This window comes from Psammomys obesus, unplaced genomic scaffold (genome assembly GCF_907164565.1).
Source record: "Psammomys obesus unplaced genomic scaffold, mPsaObe1.curated_primary_1811, whole genome shotgun sequence".
Lineage (NCBI taxonomy): Eukaryota > Metazoa > Chordata > Mammalia > Rodentia > Muridae > Psammomys > Psammomys obesus.
Window position 1 is genome coordinate 49,963,553 of NW_026585644.1, and position 23,432 is coordinate 49,986,984.

General features: G+C 48.0%; 1 protein-coding gene across 2 annotated transcripts in view; it reads left to right on the top strand.

The window, feature by feature from the left end:
• The window catches only part of Prkce (protein kinase C epsilon), a 484,873-nt gene that overhangs the window by 456,075 nt on the left and 5,366 nt on the right, over nt 1–23,432 (top strand). Inside the window, exons 14-15 of one of the 2 annotated variants that reach the window (XM_055619239.1) lie at nt 3,387–3,533; nt 8,480–8,509. In XM_055619239.1, the coding sequence (XP_055475214.1) occupies nt 3,387–3,533; nt 8,480–8,494 (162 nt within the window). In that variant the 3' untranslated portion in view covers nt 8,495–8,509. The remainder of the gene's footprint in view (nt 1–3,386; nt 3,534–8,479; nt 8,510–23,432) is intronic. The other variant, XM_055619233.1, reaches the window with a different exon arrangement.

Genomic DNA, 23,432 nt, shown 5'->3' on the forward strand with positions numbered 1-23,432 from the left:
TGTGTGTGTGTGTGTGTGTGTGTGTGTGTGTGTGTGTGTGTGTGTGTGCTCACCGGTCAGTTTATCCAAGATCATTGTGCTGGGCCAAGGCAGAGCCACTTGAAAGGCCAGGAGCCTGAGCACCTAGTCCTGCCTTCTATTCTCCTTCAGGACACCCCAGAGTTCAGTCGTGGACCAGCCACGTTCACAAAGCCAGCCCTATCAAGGGCCCTGGACTCACAGTCCTCACTTTATTCTACATACTTCATGAAGAAAGTTGACTGTCTAAATGACAGATGGGGAATTGGCAGCACTTGTCGTAACTTATAGGAGTCGTGACATTGTTGAGACTTACACACATTTTGCAGGAGTCTGGAATCACACCCCCCCCCCCGCCTCACTTCTCTTTGCTCCTCTACCCTCCATGGCTCCCATGGTAGAGGACTCATGACTTTAGCTGAGACCCTGTGTGAAAGCCTTCTTGAACACAAAAAAATTCTTGGTGGCATTTGTCCTGGGCATCTTCTGCCTCTCACTGGACATGTGTCCTGCCGTATAGGAGGCTGTTCTGTGCCACTGTCGTTCCTTTAAAAAATGGAAAATTCCTAGAAACTCTCGTAGCTTGTTTTGCCTACTCTAGGGGACTGGGTATGTGGCTCAGTTGTAGAGCGCGTGCCTAGCATGCATGAAGCCCTGGGTTCTGTCCTAGCATAATTTAGTCATAGTAGCACATGCCTGTCTGTCATACTTTCACAGGGGAAGGAGAATGGAAGAGTTCAAGGCCATTCTTCAGCTACATAGTGAGTTAGGGGCCAGCCTGGGCTACCCGAGACCTTATCTCAGAAACAACAAACAGCATCAGAGAGGTGGGTTAGGCGGTGAAGCACCCGCTGTCCATGTGTGCCGTGTGCAGCATTTGTTACAGCAGGGAAGACTGCTCCTAGCTCTCTGGTTGTCCCTTTCCCCTGGTTTACATGGTGAAATTCCTTTGGTGTACAAGAAGGTGGTATGGCGGGTGACCTGAAGCATGGTAGGGTGGAGTTTGCTTGAGAGACACACCTGTCCCTTGTTGGCTCGCTAGGGTTTCTTGCTAGCCCCCATGTGGTTACTTCATAAGTCGAGGACAGCCAGCACCCACTCCCCACCCCGTGTTCTCACTTATCAAATAACTGAGACACATGATGAGTCTTTAAAATGCCAAAAGTACAACATGAGATGCTGCGAAAGTCCTTTGTCTCGCCCCTGCTGCCATCCGCCTGTTCAGCACACTCTGTACCCCATAGATGACTCTGGTATGGAGCTTTACACAACCATCCAGAGCTTTCTTAGGTGTCTACCAAGAAGATGCAACACGGGTTCTCACTGCTTTACCTTTCGTTGTTGGCTCAGAACTTAGAAAGCTCCACATACATTCCGTTCTCCCAGAAGGGGCTGTCACCTCTGCAGACGCTTGCCAGCCTGCCTCCGCACTGAGAAAAGCTCTTGGGGTAGCTGTCACGTGGGTTCCCCCACCACGGACCATCCCAGAGTCATCAGCTAGGGTGGAGATGTGAGCCTTCAGCTCTAGTTCCCGGATCCCCACCTGGCCCCAGGCAGCGGCTCTCCATCACCAGAGAGGAGAGCTCTGTGCCTAGCAGACAGCAGCTCAGCCCCCTTCTGAGAGTCCTCTGCCCACAGAGCAGGCGTGCGTGCGTGCGTGTGTGCGTGTCCTCACTCTCTCCTCCCCTCCTCTCCGTTTGGATGGGCAGCACCGTGGTTTGGACGTCCTCCCTCTAGACACATAGCCAGCAAGTCTGGAGGTATTGAAGTTGACACCATTGTGGGGAACATGGTGGGTGCCGTCGTGATTTATACTGAGATGTGTCAGAGCTGCTGCTGAAGAGCCGGCAGCACGCAGGACAGCCCCACAGTGAGAATGTCAGCAGCGCCGAGTGTGAGAACTGTGGACACCTGGGGCAGCAGAGGTGACTCTGAGGTTAGGAGCTGAAGTGCTGCCACAGGGGGCCCAGGTTTGATTCCTGCTACCCATGTTGGACAGTTGGCATCCGCCTGTGACTCCAGCTCCAGGATACTGGGCACTGAACTGCATGAGCGCACGCGCGCGCACACACACACACACACACACACACACACTCATCAAAACACAATTTAAAAATTAAAAAGTACATTTTGGAAAGGAAGGAAGGAAAGAAAGAAGAAAAAGAAAGAAAGAAAACCATTGACCTACAGAGACTCAGGGGTTAAAGGTCATGCTGTGTTAACTGCTTCATGTCTGAGAAGAGAGCCTCTGGCCCAGTCCTCACAGGGGCTCATCCCTAAGCTCATCTGTCCTCTGCTGGAAGAGGGAGGCAGGAAGGGCCATGAAAGGGAGGAGGAGTTGGGACACCCCCATTCCCTTAGGGTGTCCCTTGATATTTCTAGCCCACGTTTCTAAGACTCTGCCCTTAGAGCTATGTCACTGAAGGATGCTACCCATAGGAAAGTGGCTCAGGAGCCAGAGGAGGCTACGTGTGTCAGAAAACCGGGAACAACCTGTGCAAGTCAGCAGCCATCTTGATGCTGTTGTACTCAGTGCAATTGCCTGAGACTCAACTGTCAGCCTCCTAATCAACCTTCAGTTTACCAGGCTCTGGGTGGAGGTGGGAATGGAGCCTGTTCTAGGTGACTGTATCACGGGTCTCAAAGGAAAATGACCTGTAGGCAGCTTATAATTTAGATTGCCAAGAAACGTGTAGCTCAAGATACTAGTGGAGGAGTCATCATTTTGATAGCTTCTTAGAGAATGCTAAGACACTGCAGGGGACACTGAACCAGAAGTTAAAATTAACTCAAACTGAGACATTGCCAAGAGTATAGACCAGTTTGGGACATCTGAGGTCATCCAGCTGGGGTGACTTCCTGGACATGTAGGTGAAGGAGATAAAGACCATGACTCGTCCTCAAATTTGAGGATTCTCAGCACTCTTCAACCCTCTTCTCTATGGCTTCCCCTTCCCACCCAGTCATCTTTCCTTACATTCTTGCTGTGAATGATTTTTCAGATTTTGGTCTCTGCTGAAAAGACTTGAACATCTGAAGTAATCGGAGAATAGGAGTCAGGGCCTAACCTCAGTTTGGTACCTTGCTGGCTGTGCATCATTAGCCCAGTTAACTAACCTCTCTGTGCCTTAAGTTCCTCCCTTATAACAGAGACAATGATAGTAACTCATAGGGAGATGAATCCATATGTATACTGTGTTTAGAATGCTGTCTGGCAAATGCTACGTCATATATTCAAGGGTAGAACAGCCTGAGAGTGAAGCCCCTAGTGTGCAAATACAGGTATGGGAAATAATGTGGAAGGCAATCCCCCATGAACCATGCTTGGGAGGCTCCATCAGTAATTCTCTCATGTCTTCCTTCCACAGTTCATGACCAAGAACCCCCACAAGCGCCTGGGCTGTGTGGCGGCGCAGAATGGGGAAGATGCTATCAGGCAGCACCCATTCTTCAAGGAGATTGACTGGGTACTGCTGGAGCAGAAGAAAATCAAGCCCCCCTTTAAGCCGAGAATTGTAAGTGGGGCTCCCAGCCCTTCCCCTCCATGGTCAGCTGCACAGTCTGTGGGGACTGCACATGGACTTTTGCATAATCTGTGGGGACAGCCTGGGGTATGGCTGAATGCCCAGGGAGGAGGAGTCTCCCCAAAGGAGTCTGAGGCCCTAGCATTGACTGTCAAAATCATGACGCCTACAGCACAATGCTCTTATCTCCTCAAGCTTTGTTGTTTGTTTTAATCAGTTATAATGATGCTAGTTTTCCACATGACATAGAAATACATACAGTGTTTTGTTCTGTTTTGATTTGTTTTAAAAGATAAATGGGAGTGTGCTTTGAAAGCATCCATGTAAAGGAAAATACTAGCTCAATGTTTGTCATGGTCCTTATATGGTAGAGTGGGAGGTAAGATTCAGTGACTATTGCAAGAAAGGCTGACCCAAAGTCCTGCAGGGAGGATGGCCTCTGTCCTGGCCTCCATCACAGTCCCATCTCTCATATATCCCTGCCCTCCAGCCTATGCTGACCTCCATGTGCAACCCCAGGCACAGGTGAGGAGCGGGATCAATAGGATGGGACACGCAGAAGCTGGACAGTGGATGACAGTCAAGGCTCAACCAGGGAACCAAAGACGATGTCTTGCAGGCTGACCTACTGTGGAAGTGCTGGAAGAGCAGGCAACATAATCCCATAATCACAGTTTCAGTATTTCACAGCCCACTGAGGTAGTCAATCAGACTGAGAATCTGGACAGCCAGTGTAAGGCACCTGGGAGCCAAAGGGAAGAGTTTCTTAGCCAAGAGCTCAGACCTGTGAGGCTGGCAGCAGTTCTGAGATTGTGACCCAGCCATGGGCCACCATATTCTGTGAGAGAAGACCTTCCTCCCCAGCTGCCAGAGGAGAAAAGACTGTCAAGGGTTCAATGGGTCCCCGGAGAGGAATTTACCTTAGTGTATTCCGGAAGGCGGTTGCCTAGTGATGAGCTCCAAGCCATAGAGTCAAGAGTGACAGGTTGGTGCGAAGTGGTGCTAAAGCTTGCCACCATTCCTACATTGCTTTCTGCTTTGCTCTGTGATTCTTGAGAGACACACAGCTTAGAACAGGCCAGGTTCGGGGTCCATTTCTGTCTGTGAAGCCCTCGTCCACTCTAACCCATCTCACCACAGCTCTGTCCCTGCCACCCCAACGCCCACTCCATGTCAGGCCCATGTTGTGGGTTTTGTAGATAGGGGTGGTTTCAGGTTCTGGCTGGCTGCGTGTGCCAGCCTGCCTGATGGCTTGGCCTGGAACCACTGCAAGTGGTCTCAAAGGACAAGAGTAACTGACTACTTGACAAAATGTGTGAAGCAGATCACCAGAGGCCTAGCTGAGGAAAAGAAACCGAAGGGTCAAGCCTAAGAGGTGAATTATAATTTCCATGTAATCTAACTTAATGGATCCCTAAATAAATGAGAAGCAGAACTCTAATAGTTCAGGCCCAACTAACAATAACCCAGATGAGACCAGGGACTAGTCAGATGTCATTGCCATCTGTAGAATGGCTTGACCTTATGTTGAGACTCTAGATCAGTGAGCCACCTTCAGCCAGATGAGGACACAGGCTCAGCCTCTCAAGAGAGTGTTTGGAGAAGAGGTCTAAGGAAGCCCTGTGGAACTATGAAAAGAAGCAAAAGCTACTGTGGACAAGAGAAGCTAGTATAGAGAAACTCCTAGAAAGGAAGAAATGAGGGAGAGCTTAAGCCACAATTCCCAAAGGATGTTGAAATAAATGGAGTCACTAGGACTAGGCGCTCCATGGTGTCCAGTGGATGAGGGATAGAAGAAGTAACCACAGGCCTTTCCAAGAATATTTACTCAAATGCAAGGCAGGCTCTGGGATTTAAGCAGTTGTGAGAAGTTCTAGCTCCCAAAGCATCTCTTAAAATCCACCAGTCCAAGACATCCTCACCGGGTTTCCAATGTGTAGTTTGGGGTGAGATCTCTTAGTACTCTTGTCCTTGCATGGCTTCTGTGTCTTCTATAACAAGGCATTCTGAGAGGAATCATACCTTGATCAGTAGCCATCCCACTCACAAAGTAATAGCCGAATGACAGGAGGGCTGTGAAGAACAGTGTGAGGTGACTGTCAGCCTGGGGTTTGGGACTGAACCCAGACACTAAGGAAAGGGTGAAAGAGTGGGGAAGAAATGGGAGTAGGCTACTGCATGTTCCACTCTGCCAACCAGCAGGTTTCACCCAGGCTCAGGCAGGCAGAGAGCCCCTTCAGTTTGTCCCAGCCAGATGTGAAGTTGTTCCTGTGGGTAAAGGTATAAAGAGTCCCAGAAACCAGAAGCAGAAAGCACTCCCCTGCGTGAGGGGTCAGGTCTGAGACCATATTTTCCTGAATCCCAGTACAGAAGAGACAAAGACTTCCTTTGCTTCAGCCTCTTGGAAATTCCATCTGGGACTAGAAGCAAGACCCTGCTCAATTCCTTTGCTGGGGGCTCGTGTGAGCTTCTGCTGCTTTCTTCCCCTGGGAGAGTGTGCCCCAAAGAAAAGACTGGGCCGTGTCGGGCTTCTAACACCCATCTTAATTTCCTAAAGCTTTCTTCACCATTTCCATGGAAACTGTCTTGTGTACATGTCTCTGCTCTGCCCCAGACTACCATTTTGGAAGTGAAGGAAGGATCCATTGAGCTTGTCTGAGCTGCAGTGAGAAAATTAGGACATTAAGTATGAAGGAAATGGGGAGGAAGTAAGATTGTACAAAAGGTGTCTCTGGTCATACTTTGGCTGAACCCTGTGAATCCTTCAGAGCTACAGTCACCGGTCTTCAGAGAATTATCAAGGAGTTTAAATATTTGATCACATTTCTATCCTTGGGATCTGAGATGTCGCCCATAAATATCAAATTTGTGAGTAAAAATAAAGGTTATAGAAGGAGAAAAAAAAGAGAAAGTTGTTATCAGAAAAGTGTCCTAGCTGTGTCCCCAAGCTAAAGCTTATTCCTAAGACATGGAAACAGCAGTTAGTCTGTCACCTGTATGCCCAAGACCAGCAGAAGAAGATACTGAATTAAATCAAAACCATTCCATGCATCATCTGGGCAAACCTCAGGGGGCCAGCATAGAAACTCACTGGGTTTTGTATGAGCTCCTGTCCTCCTGTGGCCAACTAGCCCAGGGAGGCCTGCCTACATCAGGCAGTAGCAGAGAGGCAGACCAGCTCTGCTCCATTAGCAGGTGCAGCCTTAGGCTCTGCACCCACAGGTCCCTGGGGAGAGAGAACTGTGGCACATTGCCAGAGTCATCCTCCTAATCGTGGGTCAGAGACTCCATTACAAGACTGGCTTTCTTTGGCTCACAGTGTCTTGTAACTTGAGGACATGTCATTTGCCTTCCTAGGGGAGCTCAGTAAGGCAAGGTTTTGACAGCTAAAGGAGAGCCAGTCCATGCTGGGAAGAAGCAGTGAGGACAAGGAGCCACTATCAGCCAGGGACACTGAGATTCTTGGATCCTGTCTTACAGACTGATATCAAATGAAGGGATAGATACCATGTGAAGGAAAAGATAAGATTTATGAACAAACAGCACCAGCCTTGTAGTTGTTGCTAGCCACAAAGAGACACTGGCTACACGTTTAAACAAGCAAATGAGGCAGGTCCTGAAAAAACACCTACTAATCCCAAACACCTAAGGGAAGTGTGGTCAAGTGCTGGGATGCAGGAAAGTGCCTGGGTTTCTTTTCTTTGGAATTAACGCTACTTGCTCTTCAGCAATGCCCTGTTGACTAGAATGCCATTGTTCCTCAGAAACCTACTTGGTAGCCATTGCTGCACTTCCCTTACTGGCCACCATAGCCGAGTCACATGGCAGGTAACCTGCTTGTCGAATTCAGAAAAGAATCAGTTTTGTTGGGCCCAGGAGTGGTCATAGCATCCAGTCTAACATTTGAAAATAGCCACAACGTAGTTATTTTGTGCTTCCAGAACTCTTTAAGTCTCCTCAAACTCATACAGGTAAACCTGCCTCTGTCATGGCTGGCTCACCGGGAGACTGGGGCCCTGCTCATACCCACAGGGGCTCGAGAACAGCTTCTGACCTGGCTCCCATCCCCTCCACAGGAAGCCTCCCGCCTCTGAAGATATCACCAAAGAGATTGTCCAGATTGGAGGCTGGAATTTGGCCTCTGGTCAATTTCCATCACATACCTCCACTGGCTGCTGTCCCTGCAGGCTCTGCCTTCCTGACATGTTTGCTAAGCTAGATTCCAGTGCCCCTGGCGCCTCAGCCTCCCTGTGTAACCCTTGCTCTGATTACCCGGATGTTAGGAGTACAGCCAGGTTTCCAGCCTTCAGGCTGTCACCCCTTTGTGTTGGCCACTATTGAGTGGCCTCTACTTCCGCGTGGAAAATGTCTTCTCATGTGTCCTCTCAACTCCTATATGTCCTTCTACCACATGGCCCCTATATGTGCCTCCTGTCCCCTCTCTATGCACCCATGCACTGAACTGACCTCACTCAAATGATATGCCATCAACACCAAACCAAAAACTCTATGGATATAAAATCTAATCAGCAAAAGCCAGTGAAAAGCCTCTGATGCTAGATATAATGGCCAAGCATGAAGAGTCCATCTCATTGGCGATTTCCTTTCAAGATTGTGGTGCTGTCTAATCACTAACGAGTGTCTCTCGTTTAGCTTTTGTGCTCCTGGTAGGCTTACCTCTGGGGGACCACAGAGGAAAGAGATGTATTTGGTACAGTTGACATTGCAGACTGTTGGGTCTGATTCATTGCACCCCGAAGCATTAGACTCTGAGGTCACAGGCTCCTGGGGCTTTGCCACTGGAGTGGGAGCAAGCCAGTTAGGAGGGAGAGAGCTGCCTCGCCAGAGCCCTAGCTGTCCTCCGTGAACGCCAAAGGCAATGAGGGAAATGCTGGCCGAGTAAACTTGTCTTTGTGTACGTGTTCTCTCTTTTCAAGTTTGCTTCAGTGTGATTGTCCCTCTGTAAGGTAAGGCTTCCAGAGTGGGGAGTCTCTCCAGGTAGGTGAGCTCACAGGCCCGGTGACATAGAGGCCCCTTTCAACTTCATGATCCGTCTCCATTCAGCCATCCACGCTGCATGGCAGGACCCCGAGGGAGGCCCCTCCTGCATGCTCCTGCATGACTGGGCTGTGCTGAGAGAAAACCTGGGAAGTGGGCTCGAGAATTCACACCCGCACTTACTTAGCCCTAGGAAGAGCCCTGCTGGGTAGGCATCTCCTACCCCTACAGCTAGTCCACCTTCCCAGGGACCCCAGTAGCATGGATGGTAACTCAGAGGCCAATGAGATGCCATCATCATCTTCCATCCTGGTGGACCAGGACCAGGACTTCACTGAAGACATTTCCAAGACAGTGTCCATGTCAGAATGAGATCTTTGGCTCACTAAGAGGGTATTGACTCTTGCAAAGAGCCATGGGTCTAGAGCCCAACTCCAGAGGCCATGGGAAGCCCATATAGCTGTTTTTCTTTTGGTAGCTTGCTTATATGGTGGCATGGTGCAGTGGACAGGGGACTGGCTTTGATCACAGACAGACCGGGGTTTACTGTGATTGTTGTCACAGGATAGCCTTGTGATCATGAGAAGTCACTTCACCTTGACCCTCTGACCTTCTCCATAAAATGGAGTGACGATAGTTCTCTCATAGAATTGAAAACGTGACCAGTAGTAAGCCTAAGATGCTTTGTGTACCCCTGGCTTCTTGGGGAAATTTTGTTCCCCTCTCTCCTTTTATAACTCTTTCCCAGAGTCTGAAGGCTCTCTTCCTTTCTCATCAAGGTTCCAGGAACCAAGAATTGAGTATTACAGGAAGCCATGTAATGTTTGGAGGCTGGGCTTGGGAATGGGATACAGCCATAGCCTTTTACTTTGGCCTATGGGATCTTAGACTGAAGAGCACTGTGCCCACTACCCAGCAAACAGGAGAGCGAGGAAGACCAGGAGCATAAGGCAGGGGAAGACTGGTCTGGATACTCCCTCTGCCACACAAAGGTCAGCGCCACCACCCAGGGTAGTAGCCATCAGAAGACAAAATCATATCTGAAGACTGGGAAGAAATGCCTCTGAGGGTTCTATGCAAAGCCTGCTGGGCTTTAATTCTGATGTAGTCATTGGTGCTACAAGAGCTTGAGTCACTAGATGGGTGATTAGCAAGTCTGTGCCCTGTGATAGTGCGAAAGGTTCCTTCATGGTTTTGAGAATAGAGAGCTATGTAGTCCAGACTGGGCAGGAACTAGCTATGTAGCCCAGGCTGTCTTCACACTCCTAACCCCCTTCCCTTAGCCCCCCAAGTGCTAGGATTATAGGCATGTACCACCACATCTGTCCTAAGTCACCTCTTTTTATTCTGTAAACTTGATGAGCACATGTATTCACCTCTGCTTCATCCTCAGGAGTGTTTTGGATGGATGCGGCTGTATGGCTTTTGGTACCCCAGCTTTGACATGGCAGCTGTCACCAGTAGACACCGAAACAGGGTGCAGATATCCAGGTGTCCCTTAGCCAAACAGTTATGGTGGTGAAGCCCAGACAAGACATTTTGCTATCTGAGAATTGTGATTGGAGGAGTATCCCTGTGGGTTGTGAAATAACCACCTCAGAAAAGTGTCTGAGCCTGACTAGTCTGTTCTGAACTTGATTAGACATTTCTTTAGGCTCATGGATTTTCCATTATGGCTTACTGTTTCTTGGGTTGGGCTATGCCTTGTATAGGTTCATCAACATTGTATATCTTGAAGTTAATGTGCTTCTTACCCCACCAATATTTGAACACACTCATACACCCCACACTTACCTTTTGGAAGCATGGGAGGTTATAGAAAGGGAGAGAAGCAGGAGAAACGGGGACCAGCTGCTGGAAAAGCCAAGTCTGGGCAGACAAAGATGGTTAAATAAAGAAAAGCACTTGAGGAAAGATGGCTTCAGACCATTTCTAATCAGCAGGATTTAGGGAACCTGTACCTGATCCTTTGTCTGCAGTCCTGGAGGAGAACACTGGCAACAAACAAGGCAAAAATCTTCCTACCAACACTCTACCAGCAGTACTAGGCAAACTTAGAGTGCAGGAAAAGATTCATCAAAATATGTAGGTGATAATAGTGATTACAGGATCCTGGACTTTGCTGTCACAGCCAAGGAGAGGAGCTGTAAGCCTCGCCTTTCAAAGTTACAGGACACAGAGAGAAAGATGGGGTGAAGAAGCAGATCTTATCAGATGGGCTGGAATCCAGGTTCTGCATGACCCAGGAGGCTTGTAAGCTCATGTCCCACTCTCCATCTTATAAGATGGGGTCACCTGGTTAAAGGAACAATGTTCTCCTGCCTGCCTTTGTCTTGCAGAAAGCTCTGAAGGATTGTCCAGCCACTAGGAGTGCAGACACAGTACTCCGAGGCTAACTTTGTATAGCCAAGGAAAACCAGAAACAGCCTTACTCTGCCCAAGGAGGAGCTCATTCCTGAAGCCTTTATGGCCTCTGGCTCTTTGCAGAGTGCAGGAGTATGAGCACACTGTATATTCTTATGGGGTCCCCTGCCTGCATCATCCCCCTGGTGCAGGCCTTGAATCCCCAGGGAGTCATCAGTCATGTCAGAAGGAAGCCTCCAAAATCATTCTGTTGTTTGTGCTGGGAATATGGAAGGAGCAAGTAGTGAACTTGGGTGTAACCTAAAAGTAATGTTCAAGCATGACTGTAGAATTCTGGGATTTGAAAAATGTACATCAGGTTTGCTGTCTAATGATGACTCCACATCAATGTTTATCTTTTCAAAGTGAAAGGACTTAACCACAGGCATGCAAGCCATCCTCTAGCCATCGTTTTTTAGAATCTTGTTTCCAAGCCATACTCACGTTGAAGGGTTTCCACAGAGCACAGATTATCTTTAACATGTGAGTCCAGATGAGTCAGGGTTGGTAATGGCTGGGCCAGTGAAGCATGAAGCCTCCTGCTACAAGCCCTACGGAGAATGCTTGTCAAGTTGAGATGATCTGAAGAGTGCACTACCTCTTTCCTGGAGACTGTAGCTGGCCTTCTCCCCCTCCCACAGCAGCGGCCATCTCCCTCAGCATTGGGTAACAATAGAGCTTGAAGTCTTCCCAGAGAAGCAGGGCAGACTTAAGCCGTAGGTACTGAACTGGACCCAAATAATCCAGAATAGAGTCGCCACAAACTATGGGACTCCAAGATTACACACTCATTCTATATCGAGGGCTAAGGGGAAGACACTAGACACCTGGGTGCTGGTCCCTGTTGTCCGCACCACCCCAAATGAGTTACTAGAGTTGTCTACTCCCTTCTGATGGGACAAAGTTTAGGTAATCCTGAGTGTCCCTTATAGCCCTCCATGACAGCATATTTTATGAGGGAAGGAATCTGGGAGGTTCTAAAATTTCTCACAATAAAATGTCCATAGACTATAATATTTTGGTGAATTCTAAAAATATCTGCCTCTAGCTCTTAGCAATGATACTGCATTGAAATGTCCATAGTGAGTGAGAGAGGTCACCACAATTAGCAGCAGAGTGAGCTCAGGTATGCTACGGTTTGCTGCCTGCTTCCAGCTAGAGACACAAAACACAGATGTTCATTCCTACTGTGTTCCCAGCCAGGCGCAACCTGCTCACTGCAGAGGCCTGCTCAGTGGCCTTGGCACAAGAAGCAGCAGCAGGCAGGGTGATATCTTCTCCTATAGCTTTTCATTCCTGCATTCTCCATATCATTCTCAGTGTCTTGGCCCCCAGGTCCTTCTTGTTGCACAAGATTTACCCTGTAGTAGGCTGTCTGAATCAGTTCAGTGGGGAAACATCCTGAAAAGGCATAGGTTAGAATGGGATAGAAAAGAATAGGCTAGACAGAACATTGGCATACAATACAGAACACATCACAGATAGTCCATGCAAAGTGTGCTTTGCTGGATCTTGGAGTGGTAGCATGAAATGATATGCACTAGGACACACATAAAGAGGCCCCAGATTCCTAAGGACTATGAATTAGGTGCATACTACATCCATAAAGTATAAGAAAGGACTCTTAAATCTTTTTAAATGTTTATTTTATTTGCATGTGTTTGTGTGTGTGTGTATGCTTGTACCTAGCTGTATGATTATACAACATATACATGTAAGAGCTCACATAGGTCAGAAGAAGGGTCATGCCCCATGGAACTGGGCTTTTACATGGTTGTGAGCTGCCATGTGAGTGCTGGGAACCAAACCCAGGTCCTCTGCAAAAGCATTGAGTTCTCTTAATCACTGAGCTTTCTCAAATACTGATAGTCATGGTGGCTAATGAACCAAGCAATGAAAGGTGAATGCATTTTTTTTTTTTAATGTAGCCACATGCAGCTGGCAGAAAGCATAGAACTGCTGGCTTTGGCTGAACAGAGTTCTTGTAGCCAATACATAGATCATCACAGCTAGGCCTCCTGGCAGGGCCCAATAGAAGGCAGGCTGGCACATGCAAGGGATCACAGCCTTAGGCAGAACGAGCTAAGCACAAGTCCTGACTGACTGCTTGCTGACTGGCTGAGGGCACCGTGGACAAGTCGTTTAATGCCGATCAGCCTGGTTCCCATCTTCACAGAAGGACATGGCAGAGTTCAGCTCCTCTCAGAGCTTGTGTAGGCATCATGTGTGTCAGGTGCCTAAAGCACTCCATCCGGGGCCCACATCTAGCCAGGTCTGTAGCTCTGAGCTTTACTACTTTTTCCTATAAGAAGAAACTGAAGCTATCCCAGGCACCCCGGTCAAGAGAAATGCTAGGCAGATACCCACACGGAGCTCCAGGCCATGGAAGACAGCCACTGGCTGAGCCATCAGTTTTAAGTGCCAAGAAAGATGAGTTCCAGGCATGGGGGAAGGGAGGTGGAGGTATGAGGACAGTGGCTTTGGGTATGGCTCCCCAAGAAAGGGCTTTCCTTTCCCATGTGGCACCAAAAGAACCCCTGTCCTTGGAAGCAGCTCTCTGGGCTGGTATGTGAAGGGGGTTTAGCCCTCCCTGACCCTCAACCAGGGACAACAACCCTGGTGCTGTCTGTTGGACTCTGCAGAGTTCATACAAACAAAAATAAGTTTTTATGTCAGGCCTGGCTGGGCACCGAGGGTGACAGGGGAATATACAGCAGGCCTCCTTGCTCTGGGTACTGACAGCTTTACTGGGGCACCAAGGCTTGGTTAGAGACACCTCCAGGTCATTTGTGAATTCTAGACCTAGTTGTGACCATGTACAGTATAGGACAGTGTGGACCCAATTGGCACTGAGTGACTGTTAGCTGGAATTTAGGCTTTATACTTCTGCTGCCAGGTTTTATAGTCAAATGGCCCAAGCCAAAGCATTCTCTTATACAGAGCTGGGCAGGCCTAGGCAGTTGGTCGTGGGCACTGCCCACAAAGCATCATTCCCAAGAATATGGAAAAGCTCCTGGAGCTTTTCTTAGACAGTTGGCTCTACTTGTCTTTAAAGCTACCTTTTGGAAAGAGTATTTGATACATGGTCTATATCCAGGAGAGGCCCCTGTCAGTTATGTACACACAGAGAGAGAGAGAGAGAGAGAGAGAGAGAGAGAGAAAGAAAGAAAGAAAGAAAGAAAGAAAGAAAGAAAGAAAGAAAGAAAGAAGAAAGAAAGAAAAGAAAGAAAGAAAGGAAAGAAAGAATAATATAGCTGTTGAAGCCTGAGTGGTTTCTCCTGCTGGGGACTCACTCCTGGGTTCTGCAGGTCTTACGCCATCTCTAGTCCTGGAGACAGTCTCAGGGCCTTTCCCTTTGTGTGTTACTCAGAGAGAACTGTGATACCATGGAAAGCCAGTCTTTTATAAGGGAATGCTTTAATCATGGCTGCACTGAGGATAAACCCAGAGTCTTGCATGCTAGACAAATGTTCTGCCACTGAGGTGCACCCCAGCTCTAAACCAGTGCAGCACCATCTTGACAACCTAGCAGTACAGTCTCACCAGGAAAACCTGCATTTGCCAGCACGTGCAACACATCAGTATCATGCTGCAGAGTGTTCCTGAGAATCTGAATTCCCTCCTTGAATCAGCAGTCCAGGTGGGAAGGCTGCGGGAGTCTGATGTCAGCGTCCATGAATAAAGTTTTATTAGAATGCTATCCAGGCTCATCCAGTGTCCCATGGTGCCTTTGTGCTACAAGGCTGGAATGGTTTGGTTGTGACAGATGCCTCATGGCTTACAGAGCTTAACATGTTACCATCTGGCCTTTTAGAAAATTTTGTCAACTCTTGCTTTAGGGAATGTGTTAGTCACCTTTCTCACTGTTGTGACAAAACAACTTAAGACAGAAAAGGTGTGCCGAGCTCGCTGTCAGAGAGGATGCCTTCCCACCTGGGAAGACATGGTGACAGGAACAAATGAACAACACACTTAGCAGGCTCTCAGGAATGCTGCCATCCATGTTCAGGGTAGGTCTTCCCCTCCTCAGTTAAAATTCTCCGGGGAAACACCCATACAGACATGCCCAGAGGTACCCGGTCAAGACCACGGGGTGAGCTAACTGTCCCAGTCTGAGCACCCAGACCCAGAAGCTTCTGAAAGCTTCCCAACCAGCAGTATGGGTTTTTTGTGCATGCCAACAAGTGTTTGAGGTTTTGTAACTGCCTGCCTTCTCCTGTGATAGAGGGTTCGTGGTTGTCCACGAGGCCCAGCTAATACAGAAATAGTAACTGGCTGAACCCTCCGGCTTTTGGAAATACTTGCTGGGTGTCAGGAGAGGAGTGGGTAGTGCTGGAATTCTAGACTTACTCCCCCTTTCATTTTCCTAAAGTAACTCTGCAAATGGAACTTACTGCTTTAAAAAAATTAAAAGTTTAGCAAACAATAACTGGGAGGAAGAAAAGAGGAGAAAGGAATTCCATCCAAAGGCTGGCCTGATAGAACTCAGTTGTGGTTAATTGTGCAGAATGGCTGGTGGTCTGAGGTAGTTTGGTTCATTTTAAAAATACATTGGGAGCCAAGTATAGTGACTTATTATTGGCATAACCCAACTCTTGGGAGGAGGTTCAGGAGGAATTCAAGATCAGCCATGAGTACCAAAGACCCTGTCTGCAAAAGAAAATAAGTAAAAATAAACAAACAAGCAAGCAAGCAAATGGCCTGGGAGATGTCTCATCATGTAAAAGTGCTGAGTATCCAAGCATGATGACCTGAGTTTGAGCCCTAGAACCCATGTGAAAAGCAGAATGCAGGTACACACACCTGTAATCCCAGCACTCTGGAAGTGAGAGGAGGAGGTGAAGACAGGAGGAACAGCCAGAAGCTCATGGACCAACAGTCTGGAGTGCAGAGCACAAGAAACACAAGAGACTCTGCCTTGACAAGGTAGATGGCAAGAACCAACTCCAGAAAGTTGTCATCAGACCTCCACATGCATGTAGTTGCACATATGTGCATGTGTGCACACATACCAAATTAAAAAGAAAACTATGTATACACATATACATGTATAGATATAGACATATATCTATACATGTATATGTTTTACACTTGCATATAAACGGATGTGTCTGAATTTCCCTAGGAATGGCGGGCAGTGCCTGAAATCCCAGCACTGAAGAGACAGTGGGTGACCCTGAGCTCTAGGCCAGCCATTCTGTAGAGTAAGAGCCTATCTCAAAAAGGGAGAAGGACAGAGAGAGAGAGAGAGAGAGAGAGAGAGAATGAACAGAGATAGGGTAAAGAGGAGAGCTGCCAGACTGTGACAGGGCATGTGGGTTCCCCCATCTGGGGCTCCCCTGGTCCCTGTCTTTGTGTTCCAACCACCTCTCTCCAACCCCCTTTTCCGAGTAGCCAGGAACTGAGGGGTTCTGAATTTCGCTGCTGTAAAGCTCATCACTCATATTTAAAGGGAAATTGGTGTTGACTTTCTTCTTCCATTCAAGGTGCATGCGAGCAACTTTATGAAATAAGAGTAGAGGCCACACCTCCAGGAGTGTCTATGGAGAGTTAACCCCCATTCCATTAGGAGAATGGATAGTTGTCTGTCAAAGACTGAATTGGCAAATTTTGAATATCAAATTCAGAAGAATGCCAGTGGGGGCACTTCTGGAGGATGGGGAGGACCTCAGGACCCGAGTCTGTGTTTCTGAGAGGCGGCATGAGCAGGGGAGGCACGTGTCCCCAGTTTGTCCAGCTCTGCCGCTGCCCATGCCCAGGCTCCCAGCACTCTGTGCACGTGAGGTCATCAGAGAGAGCAGGAACTGCTGTGTCACAGCAAACAGTTCTCAAAGCCAAGCCTGGCTGTCTCCTGCCATTTGGTTTTGTTATATTGCCGTGTTTCAGAAAGTATAAAGATGGCCCACCAGGATATGCCTGTACACACCACTACCGTGAACATTATAGCAGGGAACATAAAAAGGAGGGCTCTGTTTTTCTCTCATTTCTTTTTATTCATTTTTGATATTGTAACTTAATTATCACATTTCTCACTCCCCTTTTCTCCCTCTAAACCCTCCATATTCCCCTCTCCACTCTCCTTCAAATCCCTGGCTTCTTTTGTCATAATTGTTGCATTTATGTGTTTGTATATACATACATATTCCTAAGTGTAACCTGTGAAGGAAAGTTCTTTTGAGCGATCACACATTTGGCAGTTTGCTGTAGGCGAAGGCTGGTCCATTCTAGATTTAGTGGGCATGGGAAGCACACCATTGCTGGCAAGTGAGACCAGGCAGAAACCTCTCCCTGGATCACCCAAAAGATACTGCTGTTTGTTGACAGTTTTGATCTGTTTGAGAAGCATCGTGCTAATCATTTATTTTGTTCATTGGCATTTAGGGTTCCCACTTGAGTGTATTCAGTCTCCAGATCCTTATAACAGACATGTGGGGAGCAATACTCAGGAGTCTTACAGCTTCGGCCAAGCCTCCATGGAACTGCTCCTGCAGACACTCAGAGACTTCCTTCCCTGTGATTCAGATACTATCACCTTGGCATCCCATCCATTTTGTGGATGAACAAATGAGGACACAGATATGATATAATTTGCCTGAGGCTAGAAAGGTTGATAATTATGTGGAGAACCCAGAATACAAATCTAAGGAACTAGAGAGATGGCTCAGCAGTTAAGAGCACTGGCTGCTTTTCAAGAGGTTCAAGTCCCTGCACTCATACGGGAACTCAGAACCGTTCAAATAGGGAATAAGACCCTCCTAATGTTGAGACTCTTTAATACAGTTCCTTGTATTGTGGTGGCCCCAACCATACAGTTTTGCTATTTCACATCTGTAATTTTGCTGCTGTAGTGTAAATATCTGATTGCAGTATATCTGATATGGGATCCCTGTGAAAGGGTCCTTTGACACCCGCCCCCCAAATAAAAGGTCACACCCCACAGGATCAGAACCACTGGTCTAGGTGTTCGGGAAAGGGAATGAAGGCTGATCCACTGAGTATCCTATCTCTCAGAAAGTGGCTTGGCAGGACACCAGTGGGACTCGCTGGTAAGCTTTCAGATGTCTCCATTTGATTTTTTTTAAGGGCTAGTTAGCCAGATGTGGTGCCACACACATTTAATCACAGTACTTGGGAGGCAGAGGCAGGTGGATCTTTGTGAGTTTGAGGCCAGGGAGTTCCAGGACAACCAAGACTACACAAAGAAACCCTGTCTCAAACAAACTAAAAGAAATATCAAGTATATGGATAGAAGTGGGGAAACTGAAAAGAAATGACACAGTTAGCATGAACTTCAAGGGGCTAAATCCAGAATTGTAGGCCCTGGCATAAGCTTGCCGACAGCAAAAAGGCCATTTGAAACTAAGAAGAAAAAGAATGTGATCCGCCCCTCCATACCTAGCCTCAACTGGGCTGTGCATCTAAATAACTCAGAGCTTTAAAGTACAGAGGCTGACCACCCTCCCCCTGCAGAGTTCCTGAGGTCTGAGGCAAGCCTTAGGTTTGTGTACAGCTGTGTTTGTTTTGACAGACCAAGAGCCTCTATTAAACAGTAACCAGGCTGTGGCTATAGCTAGATGGTATGAAGCTATGGGTTCTAGCCCCAGCACCCTCCTACACACGCACACTCATACACACAAAGGCCAGAGCTAAATGAAGCAAAGCTGTGACTGTGCCTGCAATGAATTTTTCCCGAAGAGAAATATATTTAAAATAGAAAGATTAGGGCAAGAACTCCTTAGAGGGAACTGAAAGCCAAGAGAAACTAATTAATTACATTTCCTAAATCCCACTTAGGCATCCCTAATAGCTCATGCCCAGGCCAGACCTCAAACTAATTACACAGACTCTGGAGACAGAGCACTGGCTGATTGCTGAAGGCCCCCACAGGTGATTCATGTGTGGCTCTGGGATTGAGCCACTGTTCTAGGCCCTTGTTGCCGAAGATTCTGCTTTGTCTGTTCCAGCTCAGGGTAACTTGAACATTACAAAATAGACCAAAAGAGCCAGAGATAGGCACAGAGGCTCCTAGCATTCAGGGATAGTATTTAGGAAAACATGGGGTTATTTTTAGATGGATGTTGTTTTTAATGATTTTACATTTATTATTTACGTGTGTAGGGCATGCACATGAGTAGGGTCCAGAGGTCAGTTTTCAGGAGCTGGTGTTTTCTACCATGAGCTGGTGTTTTCCCAGCTCAGGTCCTTGGATTTGGCAGTAGATACCTTTCCCCATGGAACCACCTTAGCATCCCTGAGCTGGGTATTCTTAACGCAAGTGTCTAAAATTTTTTAAATTATTTTTATTTTATGTGCATCAGTGTTTTGGCTGCATGTATGTCTGGGTGAGGGTGTTGGATCCCTTGGAGCTGGAGTTACAGTTAGTTGTGAGCTGCCATGTGGGTGCTGGGAATTGAACCTGGGTCCTCTGGAAAAACAGTTGGTGCGCTTAACCACTGATCCATCTCTCCATCTAAAATTTTTAATGAGAATCTAAATTTTCTGTAAGAATTAATTTGTGGGTGTTTAGAGAGAGATGGAGAATCCCTCGGTGCCAGTTAACCTCTGGCTGGTGGAGAAATGCTTTAAGGGTGTGTACGCTTCTCCCGGATGACGCACTGAACAATCCCCAGTGTCGTCATAGACAAGACTTCTAGCAATGAGTGCCAGTGCTTCCCATGCTTCTGCCCACCGACTGATGCTGCCCACGCTTAAAGTGAGTCTGCCCGGCTCAGTTAAACCTCCGTGGTGCCACTCTTACAGAAACTCGTAGAGATCTGTCTTCTCCGTGATTCAGATCCCATCAAATCGGCAACTAAGGCTGAACATCACACCATCATAGACAGTGCAGGTCTAACATAAGGGTTCCCACCAAGGCCAGGCTAGCACTGTTGCGCTTGGCGTTTCTCAGACAAGAGCTCTGGCCACCACTGGGTAAAAGATGGACGGTAAAAGCACATGACACCACCAAGGGATCTGGGCTGGTTGGGTCTACAGCAAACCCCGTGGGCGAGTTAGTGCTGGAACAGCTCTCTATAACTTCTGCCCCGTTTTCTATAAAGGAAATCCAGAATTATGAAGGGAAACAGGCAATGATGATTCATGCCTTCAGTTCTAGCACTTGGGAGGCAGAGGCAAGTGAATCCCGAGTTCAAGGCCGGCCTGGTCTACAGAGTGAGTTCCAGGACAGCCATAACTACATGGAAAAACCCTGTCTCAGAACAAACAAAGCGAAAAATAAAAATGAAAAAGAAATCTAATAGCCAGTTTATGCTGAGCAAAATAATATGCACCTTTAATCCTGGCACTCAGGAGGCAGAGGCAGGAAGATCTCTGAGTTCGAGGCCAGGCTGTGTGTAAGCATATTTACATATACTCTATTGATGAAAATATGTTTATAATGAGCCTATGTACCCAAAAAAGATACAGTTAGATGTTGAGAAAACACTTTCCAGATCGAATTTCTTGTTTTTCACTTTAGAATATGAAACAAAAAAAGGTGAAACTTAGAATAATGACATTTCAAAGCTGGGGGATTGCATAAATGAAATCAAACTATTTCCAGCTCATAGGCACGAGTTATCCCTTGTTATTTCATGTTTGGAGTGGGTACCTCAAGGACTATCACCCATATGTGATTTGTGGAGAACTGTTACCCATATGGCACACGATAAGAGCCAAATGAAAGAGGCAGTCCTGTGGGGACTTGGGAAGAGAGGGGGATGGGAAAGGCTGTTGTTGAGGGAGACCTAAGAGCTGTATTCAGGCATCCTGTGCCCGTTTCCAGCCACAGCCAGGAGCTGTGGTTTCCCGGCTCCTTTGCACTGTGCTGTGCTGTCACTCAACACCAAGCATAGGCAGAGCATGAAAGGGACCAGCAGGATAGACACTTGAGGGCCAGCCCCATGACACAGTCTGGAAGAGCACTGTCATCAGCCGATCTGGACGTCACAGTAGGACAGAGGCAGATGTCACAGAGGCAAACACCTCCAAGGGCTGCCATTAAGGGCTCCCTGTGTGAGAGCTATGATAAAGAATTGCCAGAGCCCATCTTGGTGGTAGACCCCAGGGTGCCTCCTGGCCAAAAGGAGAATGCGGGCCCTGGAGCTTTGTTCGCTGGGTGCAGTCTCTCAGCTGCTCCCCCGGATTCTTTCTTCATTATCCAGAAATGTGCCTCTTGCATGAAGTCAGGTTTATATCCCCTGAGCCTGAACTTCCAATCCTCAAGATGTGCAGAAGAAGTAGGAATTCTGTTTTCCTCTACTGTTGACCTCTAACATACCTACGCATCAAGGCCCTAAACACATTTGCCTTGATGGGATTTTCCCAAACTCCAGCTGTTTACTGTCTCTACCTTGTACTAGCAATTAGAGAACTAACTCTGTGCCTCAAGCACTAGGACAAGAGAGCCCATCAGTTAATGCCTGACTCCCACTCACAGGCCCCTGCGGCGCTGTCCTTGCTAGGCTGTCCAACTGCAGACTCTTCATGAGTCAGACCTTCGTTTCCACCCAACTCCCGCCTCCACTTCTCCAAAGGACAAACTCCTCTGGCAGAACGGCAACCATAGGCCCTCAATCCAGGTCACTTTGCTGGCTTTAGAGCAAGAGCAGCAAGAGAGGCCTACTCACTTCTTCCAACAGGCGCCTATGGGTGTCAATAAAATGACAGGCAGAGTGCTAGGATGAAGATGGGCTGGTGAGTTCAGGCGCATCTCTGCTTGTGCAGGGCTCCTGGGGAGGCCCACAGTGTATAAGGGTGGAGATGGTGGCGTGTCCGTCCAGGCCTCCTCTCAGACACATGCAGAGGGACAAGCCAGGCTTTCTGAAGGAAGGGCATTCACACTGAGAAAAAGAGCAACAGATGAGGGCCTACAGGCAAGGGAGAGAGTGGGCGCTCCCAGCAGAAGGTAAGCTGTGCAGAGGCCTGAAGAAGCCCTGTACGTGTGGAGCATCTTACAGTTCAGCAGAGCCCAGAGGTGATGCCAGGGTGCACAGAAATATGGACCTTGGTTCTCAGAGTTGTGAGGCAACTGGAAGATTCTAGATCATTAAAGAAAGTGCTGGGACATTTAGGCAGGCCCAAAGGTAGCACCAGTTTAGAATTTGGAGGCATAGAGAAAAATGAAGGATGGTCCCTTAGCTTCAAGATGCTCCTCAGTGGCACTGCATGCACTGCTGGGTTCCATACCTGACAGGCGTGTGGTGTGGGCCCTTGGCACACAGCACGCACAGCTATGAGGCCTGCAGAGTCAGAACTGTGTTATGTGTTGCCCATGCCACTTCCGGGGCTGCACAGCATGAGCCTTGGGAAGGCATATGGACTGACCCAGGAGCAGAGTCAGCTCTGTCTCTGAAAGTCTGACCTGGAATTAACTGTGGAGTTGAGTCTTGGGTGTGCTCTGAAGAATGCAGAAGGATTCCAAAGAATAAGTTTAGGGAGTGAAGGAGACAATCTCAGCCCTGTCTAATCTGGGGGATGCTATGCTGCCTCTATGCCAGCAATGAGGAGACAGGGTGATTTGAAAAGCTTCCCAAGCGTCTGCTCTCCAACAATCAGGAATTGCATCCCAAGGGGCTGTTGCCTATTTCAGTTGGGAACCGGTAACTAGCATGCCCCTAAAGTGCCTCCAAGGAAAATAGGGCCTGGTGCCAAGCTAGGCAAGGAGTTGGGACTGATCTGCGGACGTCAGCAAGAATGGCACCCTCTGGCATGGGATGTCTGTGACTCAGTGGCAGAATGCCTGCCTGGCATGTGCAAGACACGGCTTTGAGGCCCAGCAGTCTTCCTAGATGTAGGAAGGGGTAATGGCCTGCTCTCTTGATTGCACTCAGGTGACTTCTGGGAGTCATGAAAGAAACCCAGAAATGACCTAAATGATTCTCCAACCTAGTTCATGATAGACTCATCTTTAGATGTACTAGCAGAGCCTGATTCTCAAAGCACATAACCAATGAGTTGTGAAGTGGACACATGGTCAATTCTAGCTCTGTTGATGTGCCCAGCTGACCTCAGGAAAACAACAAACCAGTTTCTATTACTAATGAGGACTAATCTGTCACTAATGGCTGGCTAATGAAATGCACGCAATTAACAAAGGCAGCCAATGCCAAAGAGTTTATGGGTTTTCTGAGGTTCTTTCTATGCACGCTGCCCTCCATGGTGGCTAGCTGAAAGGGTGTACCAAAAAGAAGTTCCTGACCAAGAGTTCCAGCTCATCCTTAGCTATGTTCCAAAATGGACCTTCCCTCCTGTCCTAATCTGTGGACCTGTCTCCCTCCTCTGGAAACCTTTCACTCCAGCCACCAGAGTAGGTGCCACTTGGTTGCCCTTTGGACAATACCTTGTACTTCACAAGATTCAGTCACTACCTCTCCACCTCCCAGATCCCTCTGGTCAGCCTTCACTCAACCCAGCACTCCATCCTTCAGCCCTGGGATTCCTCCCTCCTTCCACAGGAGCCTCTGAAGAGCTGCTACCACACTCTTTCCC